This window comes from Rissa tridactyla, chromosome 15 (assembly GCF_028500815.1).
Source record: "Rissa tridactyla isolate bRisTri1 chromosome 15, bRisTri1.patW.cur.20221130, whole genome shotgun sequence".
NCBI lineage: Eukaryota > Metazoa > Chordata > Aves > Charadriiformes > Laridae > Rissa > Rissa tridactyla.
In genome coordinates, this window is record NC_071480.1 from 9,437,749 (window position 1) to 9,462,116 (window position 24,368).

General features: G+C 40.9%; 1 protein-coding gene across 3 annotated transcripts in view; it reads right to left on the minus strand.

Annotated features, from left to right (window-relative positions):
- Positions 1-20,824, minus strand: part of CA10 (carbonic anhydrase 10) — a 207,147-nt gene extending 186,323 nt beyond the window's left edge. The window contains exons 1-3 of one of the 3 annotated variants that reach the window (XM_054221638.1): positions 20,550-20,824; positions 19,736-19,876; positions 19,390-19,477 (exon numbers count right to left, since the gene is read on the minus strand). In XM_054221638.1, the coding sequence (XP_054077613.1) occupies positions 19,390-19,450 (61 nt within the window). In that variant the 5' untranslated portion in view covers positions 19,451-19,477; positions 19,736-19,876; positions 20,550-20,824. Of the gene's footprint in view, positions 1-19,389; positions 19,877-19,956; positions 20,013-20,549 lie in introns of those variants that run through there. The other 2 variants (XM_054221636.1, XM_054221637.1) reach the window with 2 other exon arrangements.
- Positions 20,825-24,368: the final 3,544 nt, after the last annotated feature.

The following is a 24,368-nucleotide window of genomic DNA, read 5'->3' on the forward strand; positions in this document are numbered from 1 at the left end:
GGGCAGGCACTGCACTCATCAAGGACAGAACGAGGGGTCAGAGCTATTGAGCTGAGCCCCAGCTTTGTAGTAAAGGTCCTGAAAGAAAGTAATCGCAATGGGGGAAGACTGTGAAGCAGCAGTTAAATTCTAAGCCTCTACCACCCGTGGACACTTCTTGTTCCAAATGTTTCATGTTCTCCTCCCTTCTCTGGCAAAGGATTCTCAGAGCTGCTCTGTCCCACATTATCCCATACCCTGGATGCGGGGGCAAACAAATTCAGGAACCGTTGATCTGCAGCAATAGTCAGAAGCAAAAGTATTGGGAAAAAGAATATAAAAGTCGGGTGCAAAGAGAGATCCTTCATCTAAAACCTTCCAGCCATTACAGCTAGAGGTTTAGGGATCTCCTGAGCCCAAGGTTCCACTGTATTAACCTGGGAAAAACTGAGAATAATAATAATACCTTCTCACACTTGCTTCAAGTTCCCTTATTATCTGCAGGGCAAAGTAAGGAGCACAGCTCTCATCTCTAGGAAGAGACAGCCTACAGCTAGTGCAAGTCAGATGTATATTTAGCAAGATCAGTGGAGCTGTGCTGACTTACTGTGCACAATATCATTTAGGTTGGAGTAGCATCCAGAAGCTCCAATTAGGAGGAGAGTCCATCCTGGCAGGCACTAGATGAATACCTACGGTCATGCGTGCCCTATCCCAGCGAGACAGGCCAGGCTGCCTTCATATGGTTCTAATTGGGCTCTCCTTGAAACTGATCCTGAATCTGCAACATTTGCAGAACATAGCTGTTTGTTTACTCCACTGGATTGGAACATAAGAATTACTTTAGTCTATCCCTTGTGAAATGCAGCCCTTGCCAATATACCAAGGGATAGAACTCAAAGTCTAATGATAAGGTATAAAACATACCTTCATCCTCCAGGCTCTAAGTATTTGACAGGCTCATCAATTTCTGTCTATCATAAAAAATTTGATCTCAGCCCTGTAGGCTCAATAAATAGAACATTCATAGCTCAGACATCTTTAACTGCCCATATAAAGTTGCTAGCTGTATCCAGCTTTTTCAGGTGACATTTTGACCTTCCTCTCCTTTGGGGGAGGAAACTAGGGGAAGAGGAAGAAAAAAAAAAGAGTTAGTGTACATCCATCTTCCTCCTTTTTTATACTGCATCAGAAAGAAATTGACGTTTTCCTGGTGGCCACTGGTAGTTAATCTGCTCTCAAGACAGCCCTTCCTGATACAGCCTTTCCTTTTGCTTTTTTCATTATGATATTTACATGTCATTTTAGATAGCTTGTACAAGTGTCTTCTACAATGCAGAAATGCTGAGCACCTATCCATATTGTCATTTACATCATAACTAATCAACTCTATGAGAGGGATCACTAATCTCATCATAAACATTTTTTAAAAAATGTTTTGAGGCTGATAAAACAATGAAAGCGAAGTCCAAGTCCAAAGTTCAAACAATGTATAAATTCCATCCTGTAAATAACAAGTCAAACATTCTCTTGGGGTCAGTGGGAACTAAAACTAACTGTTGCCCTTCTTCAGGAACAGCTATGTTCGGTAAGGCACAAGGGAAAGGAGGCCACATAAAACACTTGTAATATTTCAGCATCACCAGAGTTTAACCTGGGCAGGCTTTTACTGGAGAACTTCCAACTCTGACAGCTCTCTGTTACATACTGGATTTTATTCCACAGCTGAAGACCTTCAAAATAACAAAACCATGCAAAGGAAAAGCAGATTGACTTTTTGGCAGGAAGTCAATGTGCAAATACTAATGAAATAATCTCAGTAAGCAGTGAGACTCCTCAAAGGTCAACAGCTACATAGTGAAGAACTTTAGAGCATTTAAGTTATTAACAATTTTATCTTTAAGGATTCTGACAGCTTGTGTGCTATAAGTTAAGGTTTTTAAAACAAATAATCAAGATTTGATGACTGAACAGTCAAGCTCTCTATACCTATCTCTGTGATTCTTCAGACAAAAAGATTACCTCATTCCCATGGAAGCCACCAACCGGATTCCTATCCATTTAGGACCAGAACCAAAAGCAATTAGTAAAGGGGACTGTCATCAATGCTCTTTCTCATTTGTTTGTGATGAAGTGAACTACAAAACACCCAGTCTCAGTGCTGTCTTCCATGGCCCTGTTAGTCTATATCCTCATTCTTTTAGCCATTCCTTAGTCTTCTTTTCTTCCAACCCTTACAACCCCCTCACAACCAACCTTACTCACCTGCTCCTGTCCTTTTGCTCTCCTAACTCAGAACTAGAGAATGGGTGCAAGCGATGACAGAGGTGAAAAGGAGAAGAAAATTACCCTCAGGAAAGAAAAGTGAATGACCCTAAGCTTTGAAATACCTTAGGCAAAAATCACTTGCTGTCCCTGTGGTCCAGTTTTGGTAGAGTGAAAGTTAGTGGTAAAACCTTCACCAGTTTTAATAGGATCAGAAGCAAGACTCCTAGGAGAATTAAGCACAGCTTAGGCCTTCCAGTTACTCAGTGAAGCAGCTTCAGTTCTCACTTGTACCACTAAATTATGGAGCACTGATAAATTTACTGCCTTGTACCTATATGGCTCTGGACCAATGCTACTGTGCTACTGACAAATATAGTATCAATGGCATGCTGATAATTAAAACAATGACATATTTTCATACTTAGGGACAACACTTCTATTAATTGTACATGAAAGAGCATTCTGTCCCACTCTTGATTGTATTACTTTTCATTTTCTAACGTTGGGAACTTAAAAAATTTTATTTTCTTGATGCTACTTTGGATGGCCCCTTCATTTTGCAAATCTCCCTGAGTATAACATTTGCCTCTTGTAAATCACAAGGAAAAAATGTGCATGTAAGATGGGCAATCTTCTTGTCTATGCTCAGAAATTGTATTGGATAAATTTAAACTGGTTTTACTATGTTCACTTCAGTCTCTTCCAAATAAACAATGTAAATTAATACAAGCCAGGTTAATTTCATCTTACCAGTACCTATACAGCGTTTTGTAGACCTTTATTGAAATTGATTTATTTAAAATCTCTTTTTATTTAGACATTGCTTTTAGAACATGAAATATCCCTAGCCAACAGAAAATCATAAACACAAAGACAAAATACTAGGAGAGATTACTGAATTTCCACTCCTCACTGTGCCCAGTTAGACCAGCTCAAACACGAAGGGTAGAAGTGTTTTTTTCTGGAAATATGGTAGAGGTAGATCTCATTTTCACTTAATGTACTATCCACTCTTTAGCTTCCTTATCCCTAACACAGGTGAGCTATGAAAGAAATGTGAACTAAATCCTAACCTTCCACGAACCACGGAATCAACAACTTAACCTTTCTGATCCAACACTTTACTAAAGAAAAGAAAAGCTTAAGAGACATAAGATGGGAGCACCTTATTTATGGCTATACTGATGTGTTTGGGATTGCTAGTCAGATCCCATCAGTTCCAAATCTGAGTAATAAAGAAACTGAAATGAGAACTCTTATCTGCTAGATTCCTGCATCTCTTACCACCAATCTCAAACATGCGGAAAGTGAATTCCACGCTGGCGCAATGCCCTTTTGACTCACATACCAAAGCATTGCCTCTTCAGACAAAAATACGTTCAAGTTGAGAAAGCGTAAAAGTAACATCTATATAACTAGTCTATTTACAGAGTGTCATCGCTGTAGACAGGACAAAAAGAAGAGCTAAGCCTTATAGAGAAAGTGATCTCAAGGAAAAGCAAAGGTACCACAGATGACACATGTAAATGGAGGTGGGAAATTAAGTGTTACAGATATATAGGTTTAATGTCCAGCATTAAGACATTTATATAAAAGGGAAGAGTTGTTGACTATGACACTACCAAGGTGCAAATACAGAATATGAAAGAAACACAGACATCTTACCCATTCTGTGCGGGAAGTGGCACATACCTTGACCTGGATAAATTAGACGTGTTTCACCAACGTATCTGTAACTCTCCTGCTATAGCACTCAGAACACATTGACAGTGAAAACTGCTCATGAATAGCACAGTAAGTTCCAAGCTTCTAAGCGATTACTGCAGTAACATGGTCTGTTTCCCAACATTTTTGCAGTCCTTGGAGAGGTGTAGATGCAGATTTAATGAGCAATGCATACCATCTGTTAATATTGCCTTTAAGAGCAACTGAGAAAAAAACAGCAATACCAAGAGTGCAAGAGATGGCAGAAGCTTTAAAAAAATGGACCATCAACAATAGGGTTGTCTGTGTATGATTGCTGTAAAAATAAATCCCCAAAAATGAGCAGACTACATGTTTATTTTGCAACTGTTAAAATATTTAAGTCGGTCTTAAACCTGGATTAGAACCACTCAATAAACATTCAGGTTAACAAAGCCAGTGGGCATATTACTTGTATTATAAAGCCAAACTCGCCAAAATGACACACCCCAGGCCCTGCAGTACCCCAGCTCTGGGCTCGCTCCTTTCTCTAAGAAACTAGAACAGATCTTTTGAGTTGCCCTGATTTACGTAAATACAGGATCTGTCTGCTTGTTAGTTTACACTCAAGCCAAGCGGGTAAAAACTGCTGTCATTCTAATAGAGTAGCATTTCCCACTTACTCAATGGCGTTATAAATAACTACTTTGGATGCCAGACAGCGGACTGTCAAGTCCTTGGTCCCTAAAGTGTCTAACAGAGAAAGCTAAGTCTGACAGCACGATACATTTTCAGCTACTAGCTCTGGCAATTGTAACTTAACCCTGTGAAGCCATTCAGTAGGCAGTCACAAATGCATTACAGGGATACAGAGAAACTACTTGGTGTCTCTCCACTGAACAAATCCTTCATCTGTTTGCAATGTGAACCTGATTAGGCAGGAAGAGCTGCTCAGTGGTTGGCCTAAGTGCTAGCCAAAGATCACGCTACTGTTTTCCACCCTACCATGGACCTAGAATTTAGACCCAGGTCTAAATCACTTGCAACACGCAGCTGAAGCTTCAAAGCCTGTCTACGAAGCTGCAAACATTAACTCCCTTATGTTGCGAATTTAATTAGTGTCTAGTTCTCAAATTAGCCTTCAATAGAACATGACCTGAGGACAGGCCTCGTGTTTAGCTGGTATCAGGTATTTTGATCCTAAATAAGAAAGATGTCACTTTTTCCTCTCAGTTTCACAATAACTATTCTTACGGATCTATTTACCTCAGAAAGCGTGACTGTTGTTTTCACTTAGATGGTGAACTCTGATTTCCTATATGACAAGGACTGTACTTCCTAATATGTGGCAGGACAATAACTTCATCTTTTTCATCCAGTTATATATATTTCAGTCTTACATTAATATTTTCTTCTTCCTCAAAAGAGCTTTGAGAAATTGCCAAAAATCCATTTAAATGCTTTGGGTTTACTTCCATAGTCCCAGTTTTATTTGAACACAATATTAAATCTGAGGAAAAGAACTAACTGGAGGTCCATAGTTTGCATGATGAGTTATCTTTGACTTACTTTGTCCTACATAGCTTTGTGACAAGAGCAGATGTAGAAGCCCTTTGCAGTCCTTAATCAAGACACACTATTACTGAGATAACCAGAATGCAAAAGAATAAGCCAAGTCACCAGGGTTCAGAAACAGAGACGGTTGCATGAAATATTTTAATCACTAGAATTGCCTGACAAAGTTGAAAGTCAATTGCACAGTTAAAGCCACGTTACCTTGCTGTATGTTAGTATAAACATGTAGAATACATTTGTAGTAATTTAGTATGTCAAAAAAATTTATGACGTACTGACCCTTTAAATCAGAAATGCGCTATTTTTCAATTATTTTAATGGGTTATTAATTTATACAAATTACAAATACAGATTAGTCCCCCTGCAGATTAATGCAAGTGCAGTTAAAATGCAAAAGTATACTCTCCTATGACTTTTCTGCATCTTCTGTAGAGAACACAAACGCAAAAAATTTCTGCTTGTTTTCAGCATATAATGATAGGAATCAAAAACACATTCAGAGGAAGACATAATAGATGATAATTTAAGAATGCTTCCTACAAAAGCGGTAGTCACATTGCAGTTTAAACAAGCACCAAAACCTAGTTCTTTATAGATAAACTGTTGTCCTTATTTACTCAATCAAAACCAATTTCTTCTTCTGTATGTCATGTAGACATTGCATGTGTTCACACCAGTCTGGCAGGCACCAGGTACTGAACTTCTTTCATCAAAGAAAATAATTTTTAAAATAATATATTTTCATTCTTCTGGAACTAAAAATCAAACTCTTCCTTTTTTAATTACACTTTTAGAATGGAGTATTTCACAAAATTACTAACACCTGAAAGCTAGGTTCCAATTTGCAATCTTAAGCACAGATGTGGTAAATAGTGCCCAAAATACATATGTGAGGGGCTCCATCCCTCTCCTTGCCGAATGTAAAGCTATCCACTCAGATTAAATGCCCCCAGAACTCTCCCAGTCATATTCAGAGTCTGATTTCTTCCATATGCTATTTCCTTTCCCCTAACTCCTGTCTCTCCCGTACTGTTAAAACTCTCTTCATGCATCTTGTTTACAGATCCCTGCTGAAACCCAAATCACTACACTGTTCTGCCCAAAGCTTCCTCATGTCTTGCTAGATGGATGAACTGTTTCCTCATTTCTTCTTTTTTTTTTGTACATTGTTTTTCACCTGGGGAAAACTACTTACACCTGCACAGAAATTAACTACTGAAATTAAGTACAGAAATTATGTCTAACTGTTCTAGATCCCTGGGAATAGCCCTGAGCCCTCATACTCCAAATACTGCTCTAGTTTAGAAAACATCATTTCCCAAAAGCTTGAACAGCCATTTCGCACTTGGCTACGTCTTCAAATGTCAGTAAAACCCACTTAAGGGGACAAGCACCACTGTTAATGGCAGACAGACTGAAGGAGATAGTGGCTATTTTGACAGTTAGGGACAGCAGCCACCATTTGTTACAATGAAGTAAAAATAAGATTTAGTTTCTGTTGTTCTTATTTGAGTTTCTCCTAATGCCAGCTCATATTTAAACATAGTAAAGCTTTCTTCATCCACATTAATTTAAAATGATACATACTTTTACTGTGCTATAGAATAGTATAAATAAAAAAGCATAAAGTTCACTTCCATTCAAGAACAGCCAAGATCGCCGTCTCAAAGAACAATAAATAATAGGATACTGCTAACACCAAACATCAAGAAAGATAGTTAAAAGCATTACAAATCCATATCTCTCAGTAACATTACAATCTATAGGTTCAGTCAATTTAAAAGATCTAGGAACAGGGGTTTAGTGGATTAGTAACAACAGACCATTAATCTCTGCAGCCTCAATTTTAATCCAGCAATGACCAAAGTGATTGAAAATCATTCTGACCACATGACTAGTAAAGCTCCTAAGCACAGTTCTCTCACATACCTGAATCCCAGCAGCAGAGGTCACAGTATGTTTCTAATGGGACTATTTACCAAGACACCTCTGCTTAACACTTAACGAAACTCAATGCCAACATTTTTGGCAGAGTAATTCCAGTGCATGCTACCTCTGTGAACTAAGAGCTGATTTGGAGATTTTATTTTACACTTTACTTCAGCCTCTATTAGCAAAGCTTCCTTTTTTTCCCTGGCAAAATATCCAAAACAAACTTGTATAAATCAAACAGTTTTTTTTGTTTCTACACAAGATTCTAAATAAACGTGTAGGAATTGATGACTGTCATTCCAAGCAAATGCCAGGAGATTATTTCTGTACAGTTTATATAATATCAGTGGAAGTTATATCCAAAACACTTAAGAGTTTTAAAAATAATGCAACAGTATTGTCATACACTCTGGTTTTATATGTAAGAATGCTCTCTTTCAAAGATTTTAAGTTCGGGAGTATTCAGTGACTAGAATCAATTCTTAGGCGTCCAGTAATGTGATGATACTGTGATCAAGACACACTTCTTCATTTGGTCCTCCACAACAGTTATCAGGATATCAGTAAAGAAGTCATTGAAAGGGAGACCTTCCAAAAAGAGTTTAAATTCAACTGTTATTTGCTGTGGTCTGAAATCTGAGTCACAGGTTCTTTTTCAGGAGCATCAAAAGGAAGATGCTGACTACCTTGCTAGATATGCTCTTTTATTACTGCAAAGTAAATAAGTATTTAAAAACATAAAAACACAGTAGACACAGGAGGTCCGAGTTACATAGAGTAAGGAACTAAAAATGGGAGAATTAAAAGCATGAATTACAAGAGTTACTTGCTGCTGTTTGTGAAGCATCAAGTAAAGCCAAAGCAGTACAATGGCTGAAGGAGAGAAAGGAGAAAATTTGCAGGCTCTGTGCCCTTTGGTAGATGAAGCCCAAATACATAAATGTGATACAAATGTATTGTAGAGCTTTGTCCAACATTTTCATAAATAGAGCAATACTTACATAAACTTTCTTGCCCACAGTAGACACTTATTCATAATACCATGTATGAAGCCTTACCTAATTTAAAATGTGAGGAATTTTTCTAGTGATACATACTGAATATGCTATCACCTTCTCTCAGCAGTAGAGAGGACGTTTGGCTTGTTTTGGTCCCAGACAGAGGGACAGACAAAACCTCAAGTATTTTTACATATCTCCCACAAGAAGTTTCCTATATCGGTATGACTAAACTCTGCTTATGCAATCTGGACTGGGCCAGCTGCTTGCAGAAAACTGGCAGGAGGTTTCCCAAGCACCACTGTTGGCACCACCTGGTAGAGTGGGTCTTCCCTCATCACGCAACACGGCTGTGCCACTGTCCCTCCGCCAGCCATACCACACAGCCCCACAGCCCAGGTCTGTACACAGGATGTCCTCTTTATAGCAGGACTTGAGGTCTGATCAAAACAAAATTAAAATTTGTGCTGGTAAAAAAGTGGAACAGAAATTCACATATGAAAAGCACTCAACTCTTGTTATTTCACTTTTTAGTTTTTTGGGTTTGTTTACCATAGTCCAGGGGAATTCTGTTTACTATTGTGAAAAATGGTGTCTGTTTCATTCAGGGCATCCATGACGTGAGAATTAACACATTACAATCCTGATCAATTTAATTCTGATTGTACAGTTTCTCTTGCCGTGTTAGTCATACCAGAAAAATCCGTATCTTTGCTTTACCACACAAAGAACTGCTATGCTTTTACCTGGATAAAAAACTATTTTCTACACAACTGTATAATTTAATCCGAGATTATGAAAATTTCTGCTTATTTTAGCTGGGCCTTTCCAAAGACTTTGTATTATTCATGCATTACACCACTGCTACTCCTTGCTTCAGCAAAGCACTTAAGCACATCCTTAATCTAAGTTGTTTTATACAATTACATATTAAGATTCAGATACAGCAAAACATTTAACTATGTCTTTTAAGTTTTGCATTTGGCTGAATCTGTGTATTAATGTATCACAATAAAATCTAAAGAGGATGACTAAGTTTTTAGCTTGCAAGTATGAAAACATACTTATGCTACCTAATAAAAATAAATCATATTATTTATTACTCTATTTTGCATCCTATTCCACAGTGAGCTAAATACCTGTGACTCTAGAGCAAAGGCACAATTACAGACTGGCAAAGATGAATTGTTAACAACTTGGAGAGAGTGCCAGGGGGGCTACTGAAGATAAAAATTATGCATCTGCAGATAACTTTAAATCCCACTTGCAATTACTAACTGCCACATAGTACCCTCAGGATCATCTGGGCAAACGAGAGGAGACTGTGGAGCCCTTGTAGATTACTTTGTTTTCCAGCAGGCACAAAAACATACTATAACAATAACATACCGCTTATAAATACAAATGTGAACAAAAAAACCACGCAAATGGTGAGGCCAGGTGAACACACTAGAAAATAAAAGCTCAGAGTTACAAACATTGTGGGCAAAATTCCCTGGGGTGAGGATTTCACCCCCTAAAATAAATTCTCATATGTGTACATAGCACATCCAACAACCACATCAGTATGTAAAGGAACCTATTGGTCTGCTGAAGGAGCAAATTTCAAAGAGAAAATTTAGGGACAAAATGTCTGGTGCCCTTAACTTTCTGTTGTCACCTACATCCGCACCGAGTGGATGCTGCACTTTGAGGAACCTATTTGCTACTCAGAGTCACGATAAAAAAAAAGAGGCCAAGTGAATGCATGTTAGTAATTTAAGCAGAATTTAAATAACATACGTTAATTTAAGAACTTTGTGTGGGTCTGATTTTTACCTTAATATCACACAAACTCCTTGAAACCAATTTAAATTAAACTCTAATTGATGTAATTCTTAAGTATATCATATTTATACCTCACGGTAACTTCACTGCTATTACTATGAAGAGAAAAAATACCTTGTGATACACAGGCAGAGAGAAGGAGGGATCAAGCCTCTGAGGGGACACACCAGGCGCCATTTTGTGACCCTTCACTCCCGGGGAAGCCACACAAGTTTAAACACTGAGGACAGATCTAGCTGAAGCAAACTGCACAAATTCAAGAGGCAAGGGAGAAGAAATGGCCACAAACTCACTGCTCAGCTGGGCTTCATGTTCTAGAGGTTTAAAAATGGTTGGATTATGTTTCTTGGGGCCAGACTGCCATGTTTCATCCTTCACTGAGTTGGTCGAGTGTGCCCAGCTGCAGCCGCCTCCCCTCCAGTCAGGAATTGAAGGCAATGTTAGCACGTAGCTCATAGAAACCATTTTCAGGAAGATGTTTCTAGGAGTTTGCAAGGGCAGGCAGTGCCCCAAGGGCAGTCACCTTGCTGTGGGGCACAGCCTCTCAGTCCCACGACAAGAGGAGAAGGTGCAGGGAGAGCCACGCAGGTCAGCCACCCTCCTGCCATAGCCAGGCATGTCTGTGGTGAGGAAACACGTCCCCAGCGAGGAGGTAGGTCTGCGGTCAAGCTGGCTAGTCCAGTCAGCGAGGTGAGGCGAGGAACAGCAGGGCACAAGGCTGAGGGCTGGCGAGGGGCTGAGGTTAAAGGCAGCTCAGAGCTGCTGAGGCACCAGACATGGCTTCTCACAGTTCTCTCCACAGCCTGACCCAAGGCTACTTGGCTGTGCAGGGTCAGAGCTGACAAGGACAAAGCAGCCAGACCCTGGGGGTGGGGGACAAGGCTGCGGAGCCCATGGGCTCATCCCAGGGCCTGTCACTGCCTTCCCTCCTGACCCTGGCACCATGGAGGCCTCGTGCTCCCTCATTTCAGTGAGGTGATTCAGTGTCATACTCCGACCAGAAACAAGGTGTTAAAGAGTGCTGCAAGGCAGAAATGAGAGTGAAAATGAACTATAATTACTTAAATTGCTGCTAGGTGACATTTCACATGACATTTTACCTCAGTTTCTCCATCTGTGCAAGTGGGGCCGACACTATATGTTCACTGGAAACTGTTCCAAGCTCTGCCACTGAAATTCAGCTTTTTTTTTCTTTTTGACTGAAATATAACACAGTTCTTCTCATTCACACCTTTCATTCTCAGAAAACCCAGACTGCACAATCCCATTCACAGAAATCTCCTGTCAATAGCTGTTCACGCACTCCCAAGCAGGAGGATTAGGACCAGCATAGGGTCAATCAAACACTGTTTCTTTTCAGCAGCAGCCCTTCCCTTCCATAACTGCAGCTTCCCACATGGGAAATAACACAATTCAGCTGCAAATGGTACAGCTTTCCACCTATGTATGAACAAATAGCTCATACTCCATAAAATTTCAGGGGATATTACTAAAGTATTGTTATCCTTGTCTGCCAGAAAGCACAAATCTTCAGCACTACCTTTTTCCTAAAGAGAGAAAGTTTCCTTTCTCTGCCATGATGGCAAACACAAATTAATGCCCTTTCTAGCGGCCCAAGTATGTCACCTTGCCAAACAAAATTCAGCTGTGGCAGTAGCAACCCTTCCTGACCCGTTCCTTCAGTTACCCAACCATCATCCTACCAGACGTACAGCAATCAATAGGCAGGATTTGATGGAGGACACGGTCGTTCAAACATCGCTTCAAACAGTGCAGTCTTCCGTAGTCACACATACCAAAAGACCTTTCTCTATTGCTCATCTTTTTCTTTTAGCATTAATAAGGCAAATTCTGTAGGAGTCCTGCTGTGCTAATCCTTCTACCCATGGCAGAACAGTAAGACACCATTCTGATGACTATTCTTGAAGCAGAACAGGGCACTATAGTAGTTAATGGTAGGGAAAAACTTAAATTGGAAACAACCCACAAAACTGACAAGAAGATGATTTTTCAAAAGCCATGTTTCCCTCTAAATACATCTACTCAAACACTACTTCCAAAAGCTAGAGATGTCAACACATTTAGAGAGGAAAAAAAAAGGATAACGTTGCTAAGCTTCCTCTTCCCTGCACGTGCTTAGAAGCCACTTTGGACCAGTCAGTACACAACTCTATCTGTTCCATACTTAAAAGCCAGATGACAAACATACAGTATCATGATCTTGATCAAGTTAAGCACTGATGATAAAGGGAGGAAGAAAGAATGTCCAAATGAACAGGTAACATTATGGATATTACCTTACCTCTATACTTATTTTAGTACCTTAGTATCTTAGTATCTTTAGTATTAAAAAGTACATTCTAATTAGTTATTTGTGAATTACAGCTGCTGTGATATTTTTCTGGCAATAATATTACAAAAGATAAAACTGTGGGGCATTTAAGTTTAATACTAATTTTACTACAGAAATACAAATGTTACAGATCCATGAATTTAAATCAGAAGTGTTTTCATATGGAAAAATACATCAAACAATGACAGCATTTATTTTCTTCAGTGCTGACCATTGCTTTCAGTACGCTATGTATGTGGGCAGTGATCACCTTCTGTTTACCAAGTTGAATAAAAGAAAATTAAATATTTCAGGGCTGTAATACTGGATAGCCTGTACCTGGCACTCCACAGGAGCACAGAGACCTGCCATCTAAAGCTTTTTTCATTATCAAGCTTTAAGTTTTTGCAATTTTTAAGGCCCAAATCTCATTAACACTAAAGCCATTTATAATATTCTCAGAGTTCCAAGGTCTTTTAAGATGGATGTAAATATAGGTTTCCTTATGCCTTCTTACCTCAACTGCCAACTGCTACGCACTGCATGAAAATGTTTTACATATTGAGAAATAGGAAGTTTATACTTCTGGCCACCCATGTGCCTATAAGGCACCCAGTACTTGTGTACACCACCAGAAAGGCTACTGTACTACACAGAATATATGTCTAAAATGTTTCACTCCTCTATTTTTATAACAATAATAACTTGATATTTCATCTTCAAGAAATTTCATTAAAAGACCCTTGACAGTTTTTTAACCATCAATGGTTAAAACAGCAATAAAATATTCACCTACTTTGAATTCAACTGTAAACACGCTGGGCTGCAAATTCTCCTAAATGTCATATTATTATCCTTCTTAAAAATTTATTTCCTATTTATTTACCATTAATGAATGTCTCGACTTATCTACCACAACTCTAATTAATAGTCTCCACTGTATGGACAGGCACTTTTGCACTTTCTGATTGTATTACAAATGGAAATGCAGTCACACTGTAGAGCGTTGCCTCTAAAAAAGTCATTTAAAGTTTGGTTCCTATTTTCTATTCCTTACAACATGACGTATAGTTAGGATAAAAACAAGATAGGAACAAAATAACACTTATCACAGTATGTCAGTGTTGTCCATAACTAACTGTCATCTAGTTTTGTCTGCTGCTTGAGCTGGTAATGAGATAATGACAAAACAGTTTTATATAGCCTTCTATTAACAGCCCAGATGGGCCAATCATCCACTTCAGTCTTTGCCATGTTAAGTTTAGCCACAAACAATCAGTAACGATGAAAACAGCAGCTCTCTCCTCAGCTAAATTACAACCTTTCAACCAAGAAAGAAAGCAATACTTCGACCAACAGCAACAAATATGCCAAACAGCCTTTTAGGGTAAGCAGGGATTCCTTGTTCATTCCTATACAAAGAATATTCATAATGCAAATGGAAAGCCATTTCAATCCTTGCTGAATTTAAAATCTAGCTATTGTAGACTTAGAAACTGAAACCTTTTCAAGAATATCAAGGGCAAAATTTCTCTATAACATCAGTTGTATCTTAAAGACTTAAAGAATACCCTTAAATTAAGAGTGCTCATTTGAGTTGGGGTTTTATTCCTGTTTTTAATAATTTGGTCTTGGAGGCTTGGTATCTGGTTCAATTGCCTCTAACAACGAGGCAACACAACAAGGCGAAGAGGTCCCTTTGAAAACTGGGTATCTTCATTGCTGACATTTGGAAAAGAATAGCAGCGATTACCAGTTTCTTTCCATCAGTTTACTGGATGGAAAATAGTTCAGCATAATATGTGCAAAACTATTCATAAATGTTCCCTTCTACTACCTTTACATAAGCTAAAAATATGTGTGTTATTTTGGCACTTTAGCGCCTATCTGGTCACGCTCTAGCTGTAAAACCAACAATAAAAATAGAATGATGAAAAATACAGGACACACAAAAAAAAGTAAAGCAGACATTTATAGGAGACTACAAGGCTATTTCCATGGAATTTTAAAGCAGAAACATCTTCACACCTTTTGAAAAGGCAGCAACATCTCTGAAGTGAGAAAGCATTCAAGCGCTAAGGAACTGAGAGTCTTTGGATCCAACATATGGCCTCCATCCTGTGTTTGAATGTGAGCAGGAGGATTGAATCCACGTGGATTTTCAGTAACATCAACAAACTCAATGCAGGCATGAAGGTTTGCCCACACACATGAAGCTGTGGAGATGGGACAAAGCAGAAAAGAATACTATAATGGATTGGATGCCAAAAGCTCTTCGTTACCAGATGCAGCAGGCTGCAATGTTATACCTTCCTATATGCCTAGAGATTACTTTCATATATATGTATATACATATGTATCTCTGTGCTATGAATAATTCCTTCCCCTAGGATATTACATTTCTTGCTTAACAAAAGTGCCAGAAAAAACTATTTCTTTGACACTATTTGAGAACAATTAACTTGTTTTCAACATTTTTGTTCAAACATAACAATGAACCATTCACTGTTACTTACTAATGGGCATTAGAGCCTTGACACTCTTCTCTTCTACAAGACTACTTTAGCTTGAATTACCTCAGGTTGTACAATGCTAAGAGAAGAAGAGTTATCAGACCTCACAGACCACCATTAAACAGATAATTCAAGCCCTGGCATAGAGTTCCTATAGAACAACTAACTCTGTGTTGTGTCAAGTGATAAGAGCTCAGAGACTGCAGAAGCAGCATGACATAAAATGGAAGTGCAGCAGTGCTCCAAATACACCTCTAGCCCTCGATGCCTGGAGACGCTACATCAGACGCTCAGTACACAGTGGAATTCCTTGATACACAGGATTTTTTTATACCATCTTAGTTGTTCATGATACATGATTTATGACCCCTGTATGCTGCCAAACAGACCAAAGAAGTTACAGCATAAAAGGGATCTGCCCCTATATGACTTGAAGACGATGGAAAAGGATGAAAATACTTCCAAATAATAAGAGAGCTGCAGGACTTGCATGAATTTCATCCATATTAGTTCCCGCAAGCCAAAACAATAAGAGGAAATACATCAATTCATAGGAAGCCACGAAGATGTTAAACATGCAGGTTCTATAAATCATTTTGTTGATGGATTAACAGAAAACGTTCATAGAAACCTTCTTAATCAGTGCCCACAACAGTAGCATTTCCTTATTTAAATGAAGTCTCCTGTGAGGGTTTGAAAACAGCATCCTGATTTTTTTATTGAAATTGATTGTTAATAACTAGAATCAGAAAAAAATTGCTCACGGTTTATACAGATGACTATGCAAGCAAAGGTGGCAGCCATTATGGGATCAACATCCCACCTGAGAACACCGATGCTAATTAATCTTTGGCGGTATTCTTACTCAGTAAGGAAATTTTGACATCATAACAACAACTCTTATCCTCTTTCTACATAAACAGTATAATCCCCGTGCCATGATTATCTGCATCTTCAAAGAAACAACAACCAGAGAGGTCTTATTTCAGGATTCTATCTACAGGACATCTTCACTTCCACTACCCTGTGTTCCTTCTATGCTGTAGTATCATTAAAAGGAACAAAACCTCAAAACTCATAATACAAATCATGACTATTTTTCCTCAGAGACTACAACTCAAAGGAATAAATACGCATCATGACTTAGAAGGAAAGAGAGGGCTTTCATTTCTTTCTAAAGAACAGAAATTGTTTTCGTGGCCCTTCAATCTGTTCTTATTTCTCATTTGCATCAGCACAAAGAAACTAGATTCTCCCTTCAAACAAGCCATTTCAAGTAGCAAAAGCCTTAATTCAGTATGCCAAGAAAACAAAAATATTCAGTTTACGAAGTTCACAGATAAATTCTTTCCCAAACACAAGGGCCAGTAATTAAAAAAAAAAAAAATATCACTAAATCTCAGTATCATTTCTTCCAAACCAAGCAGTCTATCATACACACAGGTAACTGACTGATAAAAAAAAATGCTAGGTATAAAATATTTTGAAAATATATATGCCTCTTTTTAATACATGGAATTACTTTATATATACTGTCTCACAAAAATTCATGCATGAGACACCAAAAAGCCAACTGTATAACTTCATTATTTAATTAAGAAACACAGCATAAGTGCTACATTCAGCATAATTTACATTTAAGCAGCAGGTAAGTACATAGCAAAAGACAATGTGACATAACGTTGAACCTATGTTTAATAAATAAGTTTACTAATAATGATAAACTAACTTAATAGTCCATTCAATTCAGTGACTGACATCATCCCTTTGAACCGCAGCCTTAATAGGCCCTAATCCAAATAACCACTGGAATCAGTAGGAGGGCCATCACAGGTTTAAATAGACAGTGAATGAAGCGTTTGCTAATGTTCAGAAAAGATCTATGCACGGAGGACCAGTCTTGTATCTTCATTGCTGAAACAAATGCCTTAGTAAGAAAGAAAAAAAAAAAATAATACCACATTCCTTAATTCACATCCCTGTGATTTGCAGCAGTGTGCTCAACTAGTGTTTTTTTTTTTAAGTAACATGTTGAATGAATGACCGGTGCTGAAGTGCTAAAAATACACAGTTTCTGGAATCCAGTGTTGAGGCAAACCTACAAAGAGAAGGCTTCATTACGCCTTCTCTTACTTACACTGTTATCCAGACATCCCAGCTAGATAATATGCTACAAAATCTAGTGTAAAAAGGATGACAGAGGAAAGATACAAAGCATTAGTGCCAGTCAGATATCTACAGATCTTAATCCTTTTTACCAAGATGTCAAATACTAAGGATTCCTGAAAAAAATAAAAAACCCTAGGAAGAAAAAAAAAAAAAGAAAAAAAAAGCTACATGCATGCACACATCCTCTATGTGGTTAAAATTAATTATTTGAAACCACAGCTTTAAACATGCAGCAAAAGCATTCCACCATTCACTTTTTCACTTTATTCCCCCCAAAAAGAGAAAAAGAAAACAGAGATGGATATCAGTCTGTTCTTAGTGCTAGAGGGAGATGGAGAGCGAAGAGAGCCCCTGCGGGACTGATCACACTATCAGTTTCAGAAGCCTGGGTTCCCGTATCTGAAGATGAGGAAAGGACCGGGGTGGGGGGAGATTAGGAAACACTGGCAGCTAAATGTGTGGCATAAGGACCTGCACAGAATGGGACAGCTTCTTTCTGTCTCAGGATATTACTGTCAGAATGGCCAAGAAAGCGATGAGCTTCATTTTTCCATTCTCGCTGTGGTACTTTTAAAGGGAGCCTAATTTGAGAACTGGACAGGTGGCATATCACGCTGAGCTAAATAGATAAGTGTGAGATTTAAATGACAAGAGGCAGCAGGTTTTGCTGTTCTAAAGAGTGAGAGAGTGAATTATTCCGATGGTACCAATGGGCACAAGTGGAAGGTCAGCCTGGGGTGCTGCCAACGTCACCTGGGTGCCTGGTAGCAGATGGTACTAGTCTGTAGGGATAAAAGAAGGGCTGACGTACATTGTGGGCCGATAGCAATACTATTTGCTCAAGAATAAAAAAGTTTTGGGGCAGGTGCAGGCAATACAAATTAAAATAGATGCTGCCACCCCAAATGTTAGTATAGGTGTCACCAGTCCAAGGTCTGTAAGCATGCATCAGTCATGAGGTGCTGCAGAAAGCGCAGTGGGTGCAGGCACGGCCAGGGTGAGATGCTGCAGGGGCTGCCGGCTGGCTGGGGGCTGGGAGCTGGCCCAGGCCAATCTCTGCGTGGTCCCAAGGGAGCTCTGGAGGCCCCTCTCCCTACACACCTCCAGGCTGGACACTGAGATGTCCACCAGGACCCCCCACCGCCCCCCTGCAGTGCCTTGCCTGTGGTGTTGTGTTCCCATTTCCAGACTTATGCAATGACTTGAGGGCAGAAGCAGCCTGCAGAGAAGTGGAACAGCAGGAGACACAGGCAGCCTGGATCCCCATGGGGCTCCCTGAAGTGTCCCAAACTAGACAACTGGACACCTCCCCACTCCTGCCTCCTGCAACGTAATTATTCCAGCATGACTGACATGACAAATTAACAAGGCAGCCAGGACTTCTGCAGTAGAAGGGAGTGTTTTCCCCAAGAATAAATTGTTCCAATCCTTTACGCTAGACACCCGACCGTGCCTATTCATTAATTGGACAAGCTCTGGTGACAACTGAAATTACCCGACTTCTACATACTGGAAGGGAGAGAGAGCTTTGCAAGCCTAAAATGAGAAGGCTAAAGCTGGAATCCCAGCCAGCAAGGAGGTCTTTGGATAGGGCTATTTTTTTTTAGATTCATTTTCAGAGCACGGCCACACTAAAGCTCCGTTTAAAAGCAGAGGCACGTTCTTGACTGTCATTCCTCCCTTTGCAGATCCTGAACTGTGTCACCAGAACATGACAACTCCATCAATGAAACACAAACCTTTTAAGGTCTGCAGATCAGCTGAGTTTAAGAACTTCAGGAGCATGAAATTCTGGGATTACTGCAACGTTGCAAATAATTATCACAATCGGGTACATCAGAAGTTATAAGCATCTGCTTAATCAGTACACTGTGGTTATTTATTGCAACCAGTGTATCACAATTACTACACAGATACTGGAACTGGGGGGGGGGAAGATTGATGGTTGTTGATTTCTGTCACAACCCACTCATAAGACATCATTCATGTATTTTTCAGATACTATTTTGATTTGGGTTTAACTGTACCTCTTGCCCCTTGCTAAGGGGAAGCCTGGGAACCCTGTACGGTATTTCTCCCTCCCACCCCCGCCCTTTCTGTGCTATCTGCGTACCTGAAATGCAGACGATGAAATTCGCTTGCAGAAGAAAAAGCACCTCCCAAACAATTTCCATCCTCCGATTCTCATGCCAAGTGCATCCCTCGGCGAAAAAAAATAACAAAGATCAATATCGCAGTTTGAACGATCCCAGTAAATTTCCTTTCGGACTTGCAGACTGTATTCCCCAGATGTGCTGACAACACATGTCCGAGCTCTCTCTCTGCACGGCTCAAGCGAGATCCCTTCCCTTCCTTCACCCTCCAAAAAAGACCACGAAGCCAACTGCCAGCACCGAGCTCTTCCTCCACGAGCGAGAAAAAAATCCACCAGATTTCCCAACAAGACATAGACAACAAACCCCAACCGGTGCGGTCCGGAGAGTCTCTATTCCAGGGCGCCAGGTGCAAGTTAACCCCAAACTCTGCAGGTCTCAGCGGGGCAGTGCCAGCATGCCGGGGGGGCGGCAGGCGGCGGAGGAAGGGGGTTTCCTCTCCTGCTGCTACAAAATGAGCGGAAAGAGATTAATACCCGCTGCAACGCATTCTCCCCCCCGCCTCCCCGCCCCGCATGCTACCGCACCTCCACGGCGCGGAGCACGTAGCAGCCGGCTCCCTCCAGCCCTGCCGGGGTTTCTGCAATCCCCGACGAGCCGCGGCGGCTTTCCGCCAGGCGACTGCAGGGGTCGTTCTTGCCCCGCGCACGGAGCTGCCCTTCCCCGGCCGGGATGTCCCCGCCGCCGCCCCCGCGCCCCGCCGCCCCCCAGGCTCGGCGGCACGAAAATGCCCCGCGAAGGAGGGACTGGGTGACATTGGCGCTGGTCTGTCGTCGTCGTCGCCCCCCCAAATCTGAATTGCAGAAGTCGAGAGTCTGGAAGGGGTTTGCGTGCATCGCCGGCCGGCTTCGCTAAGAATGCCGATATTTTAAAACTTATTTGAACAAGAAGGAAAAGAAAAAGAAACCCAAAGTTCTGGCGGGTTTGGTGGTAGGAAAGGGCAAAAGAGGCTACAGCCAAGAGTTAGCCAAGTACTTGCGCTGCAACGCGTATCTAATCGCATTCCCCAATCCACAATACTTCTGCATAGATTCCCCCCCACACACACCCAAAGAAAAAAAAAAAAACACCACCAAAAAACAGTGATGCAGCGTCAGTTTCGGGGCAATCTCTTACTTACCCCCAAATCCTCCTGCTTTTTATTTTTTTCAGCTCATCGGATTTGCCACTCCTGCCTGCAGTCCCAAAAACAAATCGAGGTCAAGCTCCGAGCCGCTTGCTGCAGCCACCTACCACCACCTTAGCTGTAAGGAGGTACCATCGCTCGTTGGATTTCCCCCCTCCTCCCCCAATTCCGACTATTTCGCCATTTCCCCGAGCAGGAAGGAGCCTGTGCTGCGGGGTGCCGCGGGCCGGCGGGCGGCAGCGCCGGGCACAGCGGGGGCTCGGCGCGGCGGCGCGCACGGGCGCGGGCCGGCGGGCGAGCGCTCCGCCGCGGAGGCGGTGCCTGGGCGGGCGGCGGCGGGGCCGCACCGTGGCAGGGGGGTCTGCGGCTGGGACCGGGCCGGCCACAGCGCGGGGAGGGGGGGGGAAGGCAGGAATAAAAACCTCCCTCCCCAGCGGCCGCGTCGGCTGTCTGTCTTCTCAGGCACATTCCAGAAGCTGCCGCTCACTTTTTTTAAAATGCGGGTCCAATTTTAATTCCCCCCCCCCCCCCCCCCAAAAGAAGAGGCGCCCCTGGCGCGGGGAGAGGTTGGGTTTCCCTTTCTGCGGAAAGGGGAAGTGGGCGCGGAAGGGCAGCGCTGGCAGAGCCGGCAGAGCCGAGGGGCTGCGGGCTGGGGCGCTGCGCGGCGCGGGTGAGTGGGCACGGGGCTGTCCCGGGCCGTAGCGCCCTGCGGGGTGGCTCGGTCTGTCATAAGAGAAGGGAGGGGGCAGGGGCATTGTGCTGCAAACGAAAATCCCGGCTCAGGGCAGGTGTGAAAATGTGATCCTGCAACTGCTTCGACTACGGATGCCTTCATTGAGCACTGTAAGGCAGAGGGAAGGGGGAGGGAGAGAGATGTTCTGGGTTTCAAACTGATAGCCCAGCTCTTGCCAGGTATGCAGAGGTCATATTACAAATACTCCAGCGGGGGATGCATGCATAATATAGGTTGGTTTATAAACACTTCTCCAGCTCAGGGCATACTTATAAAATGCACCTTTGTCTGGATTCTAGCAAAATGAGGACGCCTGGATCTCTGAATGGGGAAGGAGAGGATCTTTAAGGGAAGAAACCACAGGCTAGGTTGTTATTTTCATCGTCTCTGAGAAATGTGTAGGAGTCGTAGGTTTCAAGTCATCCTGACAGTATTTAATTGCGATAGATCAGATTTATTGAGTGCTTCAAAGCAACTGAATGGGACAAAATCATCAGTATTTGAAAGGAAGAATCGGACTGCAGGCACTTAGCAGTCAATGTGATTCTTGTATTCATTTTGCTAGTTCTCAGGGTAGTACAAGTGTTCTTTGCACTGCAGCAGTCTCTGCTGACATTTACTCCATCTCTTCTCATGGATTATAAAGAGATTCAGGTTTTTAACAAACTAATTACCATCATCTGCCCACTCAGAACAGCAAGGCTGGACACAAGGCACAGTCATTCAAGGCTTTAGGGACAAATGACTTAAAGAATTCCCGTATTTTTTGATGGATTTTCATTAAACAGTGGGACTGTACAGCAAGAGGGATTTCTTTCCTTGATAGGATTGCAGAATGCTGAGTGTCATTTGAATACTTAAGTTTAGGCAATTGAGAATTATCCCTCTTGGGCAAAATAAAATGCATAGGATTTAGGGAACTAAGCCTGTGGGTGAGCAGGCATTTATCAGGTCTGCCATTACATAGATGTGCCTTTGGGCACTGAATGAGTTGTCTAGAAGCACCAAACTACTACAGATTTTTAAAGAGGTTGAAATATGATTTGCATCTGGTTCTTGAAAAGTTAATGACATAAGGACTGCAAGGAGTCCTTCTAAGTCATTCCTTTAAGATCATGTTATCAAATGAAGGCTCACATCAGCAGAAAAAACAATGATTATTGAACTCGAGACATTGTTTGTGAGTGTTCTGTGTTTTCAGTCATGCAAAATAGCATATGCAATGCCCTTTTTTATGCCTTTTTAAAATCCAAGTTAGTGTCTCCTACTCTGTTACTATAAAAGGCATGAGTGGCATCCTCTATCTGCAGTCTAGATGTATTTAAGCATGCTTTAGGAAATGCTCGGTAAATGTTTCCATTGATGTTTACTAAACTCCTTTACTCAAATAGATTAATATTTTCCATGGATTTGACTGTAAATTCTCTTTTGGGCTTTCCCAACTAATTTCTCACAATAACATCCCAATCCAGAACATAATAAACCCGCAAAGAGAACTTATCTTCTATGTTTACACAGACATCCTTGTTTCTAAACTAGTCTCCTTGAAATTATGGCATTACATGTGGGAAAATAAATATCTCAAGCAGGTGAGATGACCTGTCGTAAAAGGGTGTGTTGTCCATTAAGTCAGCAAAGAATTGAATTGGTGACAAGAGAGAATGCCAAATCCTAAGCGGAAAGCTCATGTTTAATTTCTGTTGATGTTAGCGGAACTTTAATATGAGTTTAATGGCAGGAAAAAATGAGGTAGTTTATGTTGGCTGCTAGCAGATAGCCAAAACTCCCAAATATATTAATTTATGTGCATCTTTTCAGTGTGGTATGTTTATTATTCTCATGCAAACCTTCTGATAAATAAGTAGTTCGTGAGACAGATGGAAAAATCTATGAGGGATCAAAGGCAAGCTGGAAATTTTCTTCATCTGTAAAATACAGTAGTGAGCTCTGAAACGTGCAATTTTTTTAAATCTATATAAGTAATAATGAGTTCATTATGCCGTCATTTACTTGCTGTGATGTTATTTGACTGGCAGAGGCCTTAAAGCTTGTTTTTGAAGTCATTATGGCCATATTGGCTGCTGCAGCTCCACAAGAAAGCTCAGTTCAATAACATTGAATGGATGTCAATATGGGCCTATTCCAACACCCACTGAAATCAATTGGAATATTTCTGCAGACTTTGAGTTTTGGATCAGGCTTTCAATGTAGAATTTGGCACAGTATATTTGATCCCAAGGGAAATGGTTTAATATAGTAGGGTGTAGAAGGGGTAGAAGTTTTGGGTAGAAGCAGAACATAACTCTCCCGTGTACATTGGTGTAGTTTTAAGTTCGAAACAGACAAAAATGCTGGCTGCAGCGTCAATTTTCTATCATATGAGTTTCCATTCAAAATCCCTTATGTTACTCACTAAAATGAAGGGGTTTGATATTTGCTGCATTTATTTGACTTCTATTCATATTTATACAGTTGGCTAAACTTCTTAACCTTAATCTTGCCAACCTTTAAGGTTTACTGAAGTCATTGGACTACTTATGTGCCTAGAGGTAAAAATGACTGCAAAGTGGTTTTAGACAGGTGTTTGAAGCATGTTTGTATATTTTAATTGTGAGGATTTTACTATCTAGAAGCTGCGGCTGAGATTTCTGTCAGAGTTTAAGAGTACCTAATGTATTAATTACAAGCTGGACACCTAGATTCTTCAGGCCAGATTTACAGAGAAAGACTTTTTGATTTAGCTATGCGAACAGAGTTCAAAAAGTACTTACAAAATCCACATGCTTAAAGGTTTTTATACCAATATAACACATACCAATTCTGTAAAACAGAATTAAGGTTTGTACCTTCTCAGAGGAGCCAGCATTTTGACTCATTTGACTCAAAATTAGCTTGGATCAGAAAAGATCAATTGTAGAAATTGTTTTGAACTGGGCAACTTCTGATCAAAATGGGTTGAACTGTGGCTTACCCTGTGTCGATGGAAGAGGTTGCTGCCATCCATCACTACTGCGCTGCTGAAGGTTCCCACTGATCTGGTACAGCAGCTTGCCTATGCGCTCCCTAGCTCATTTCTGTCA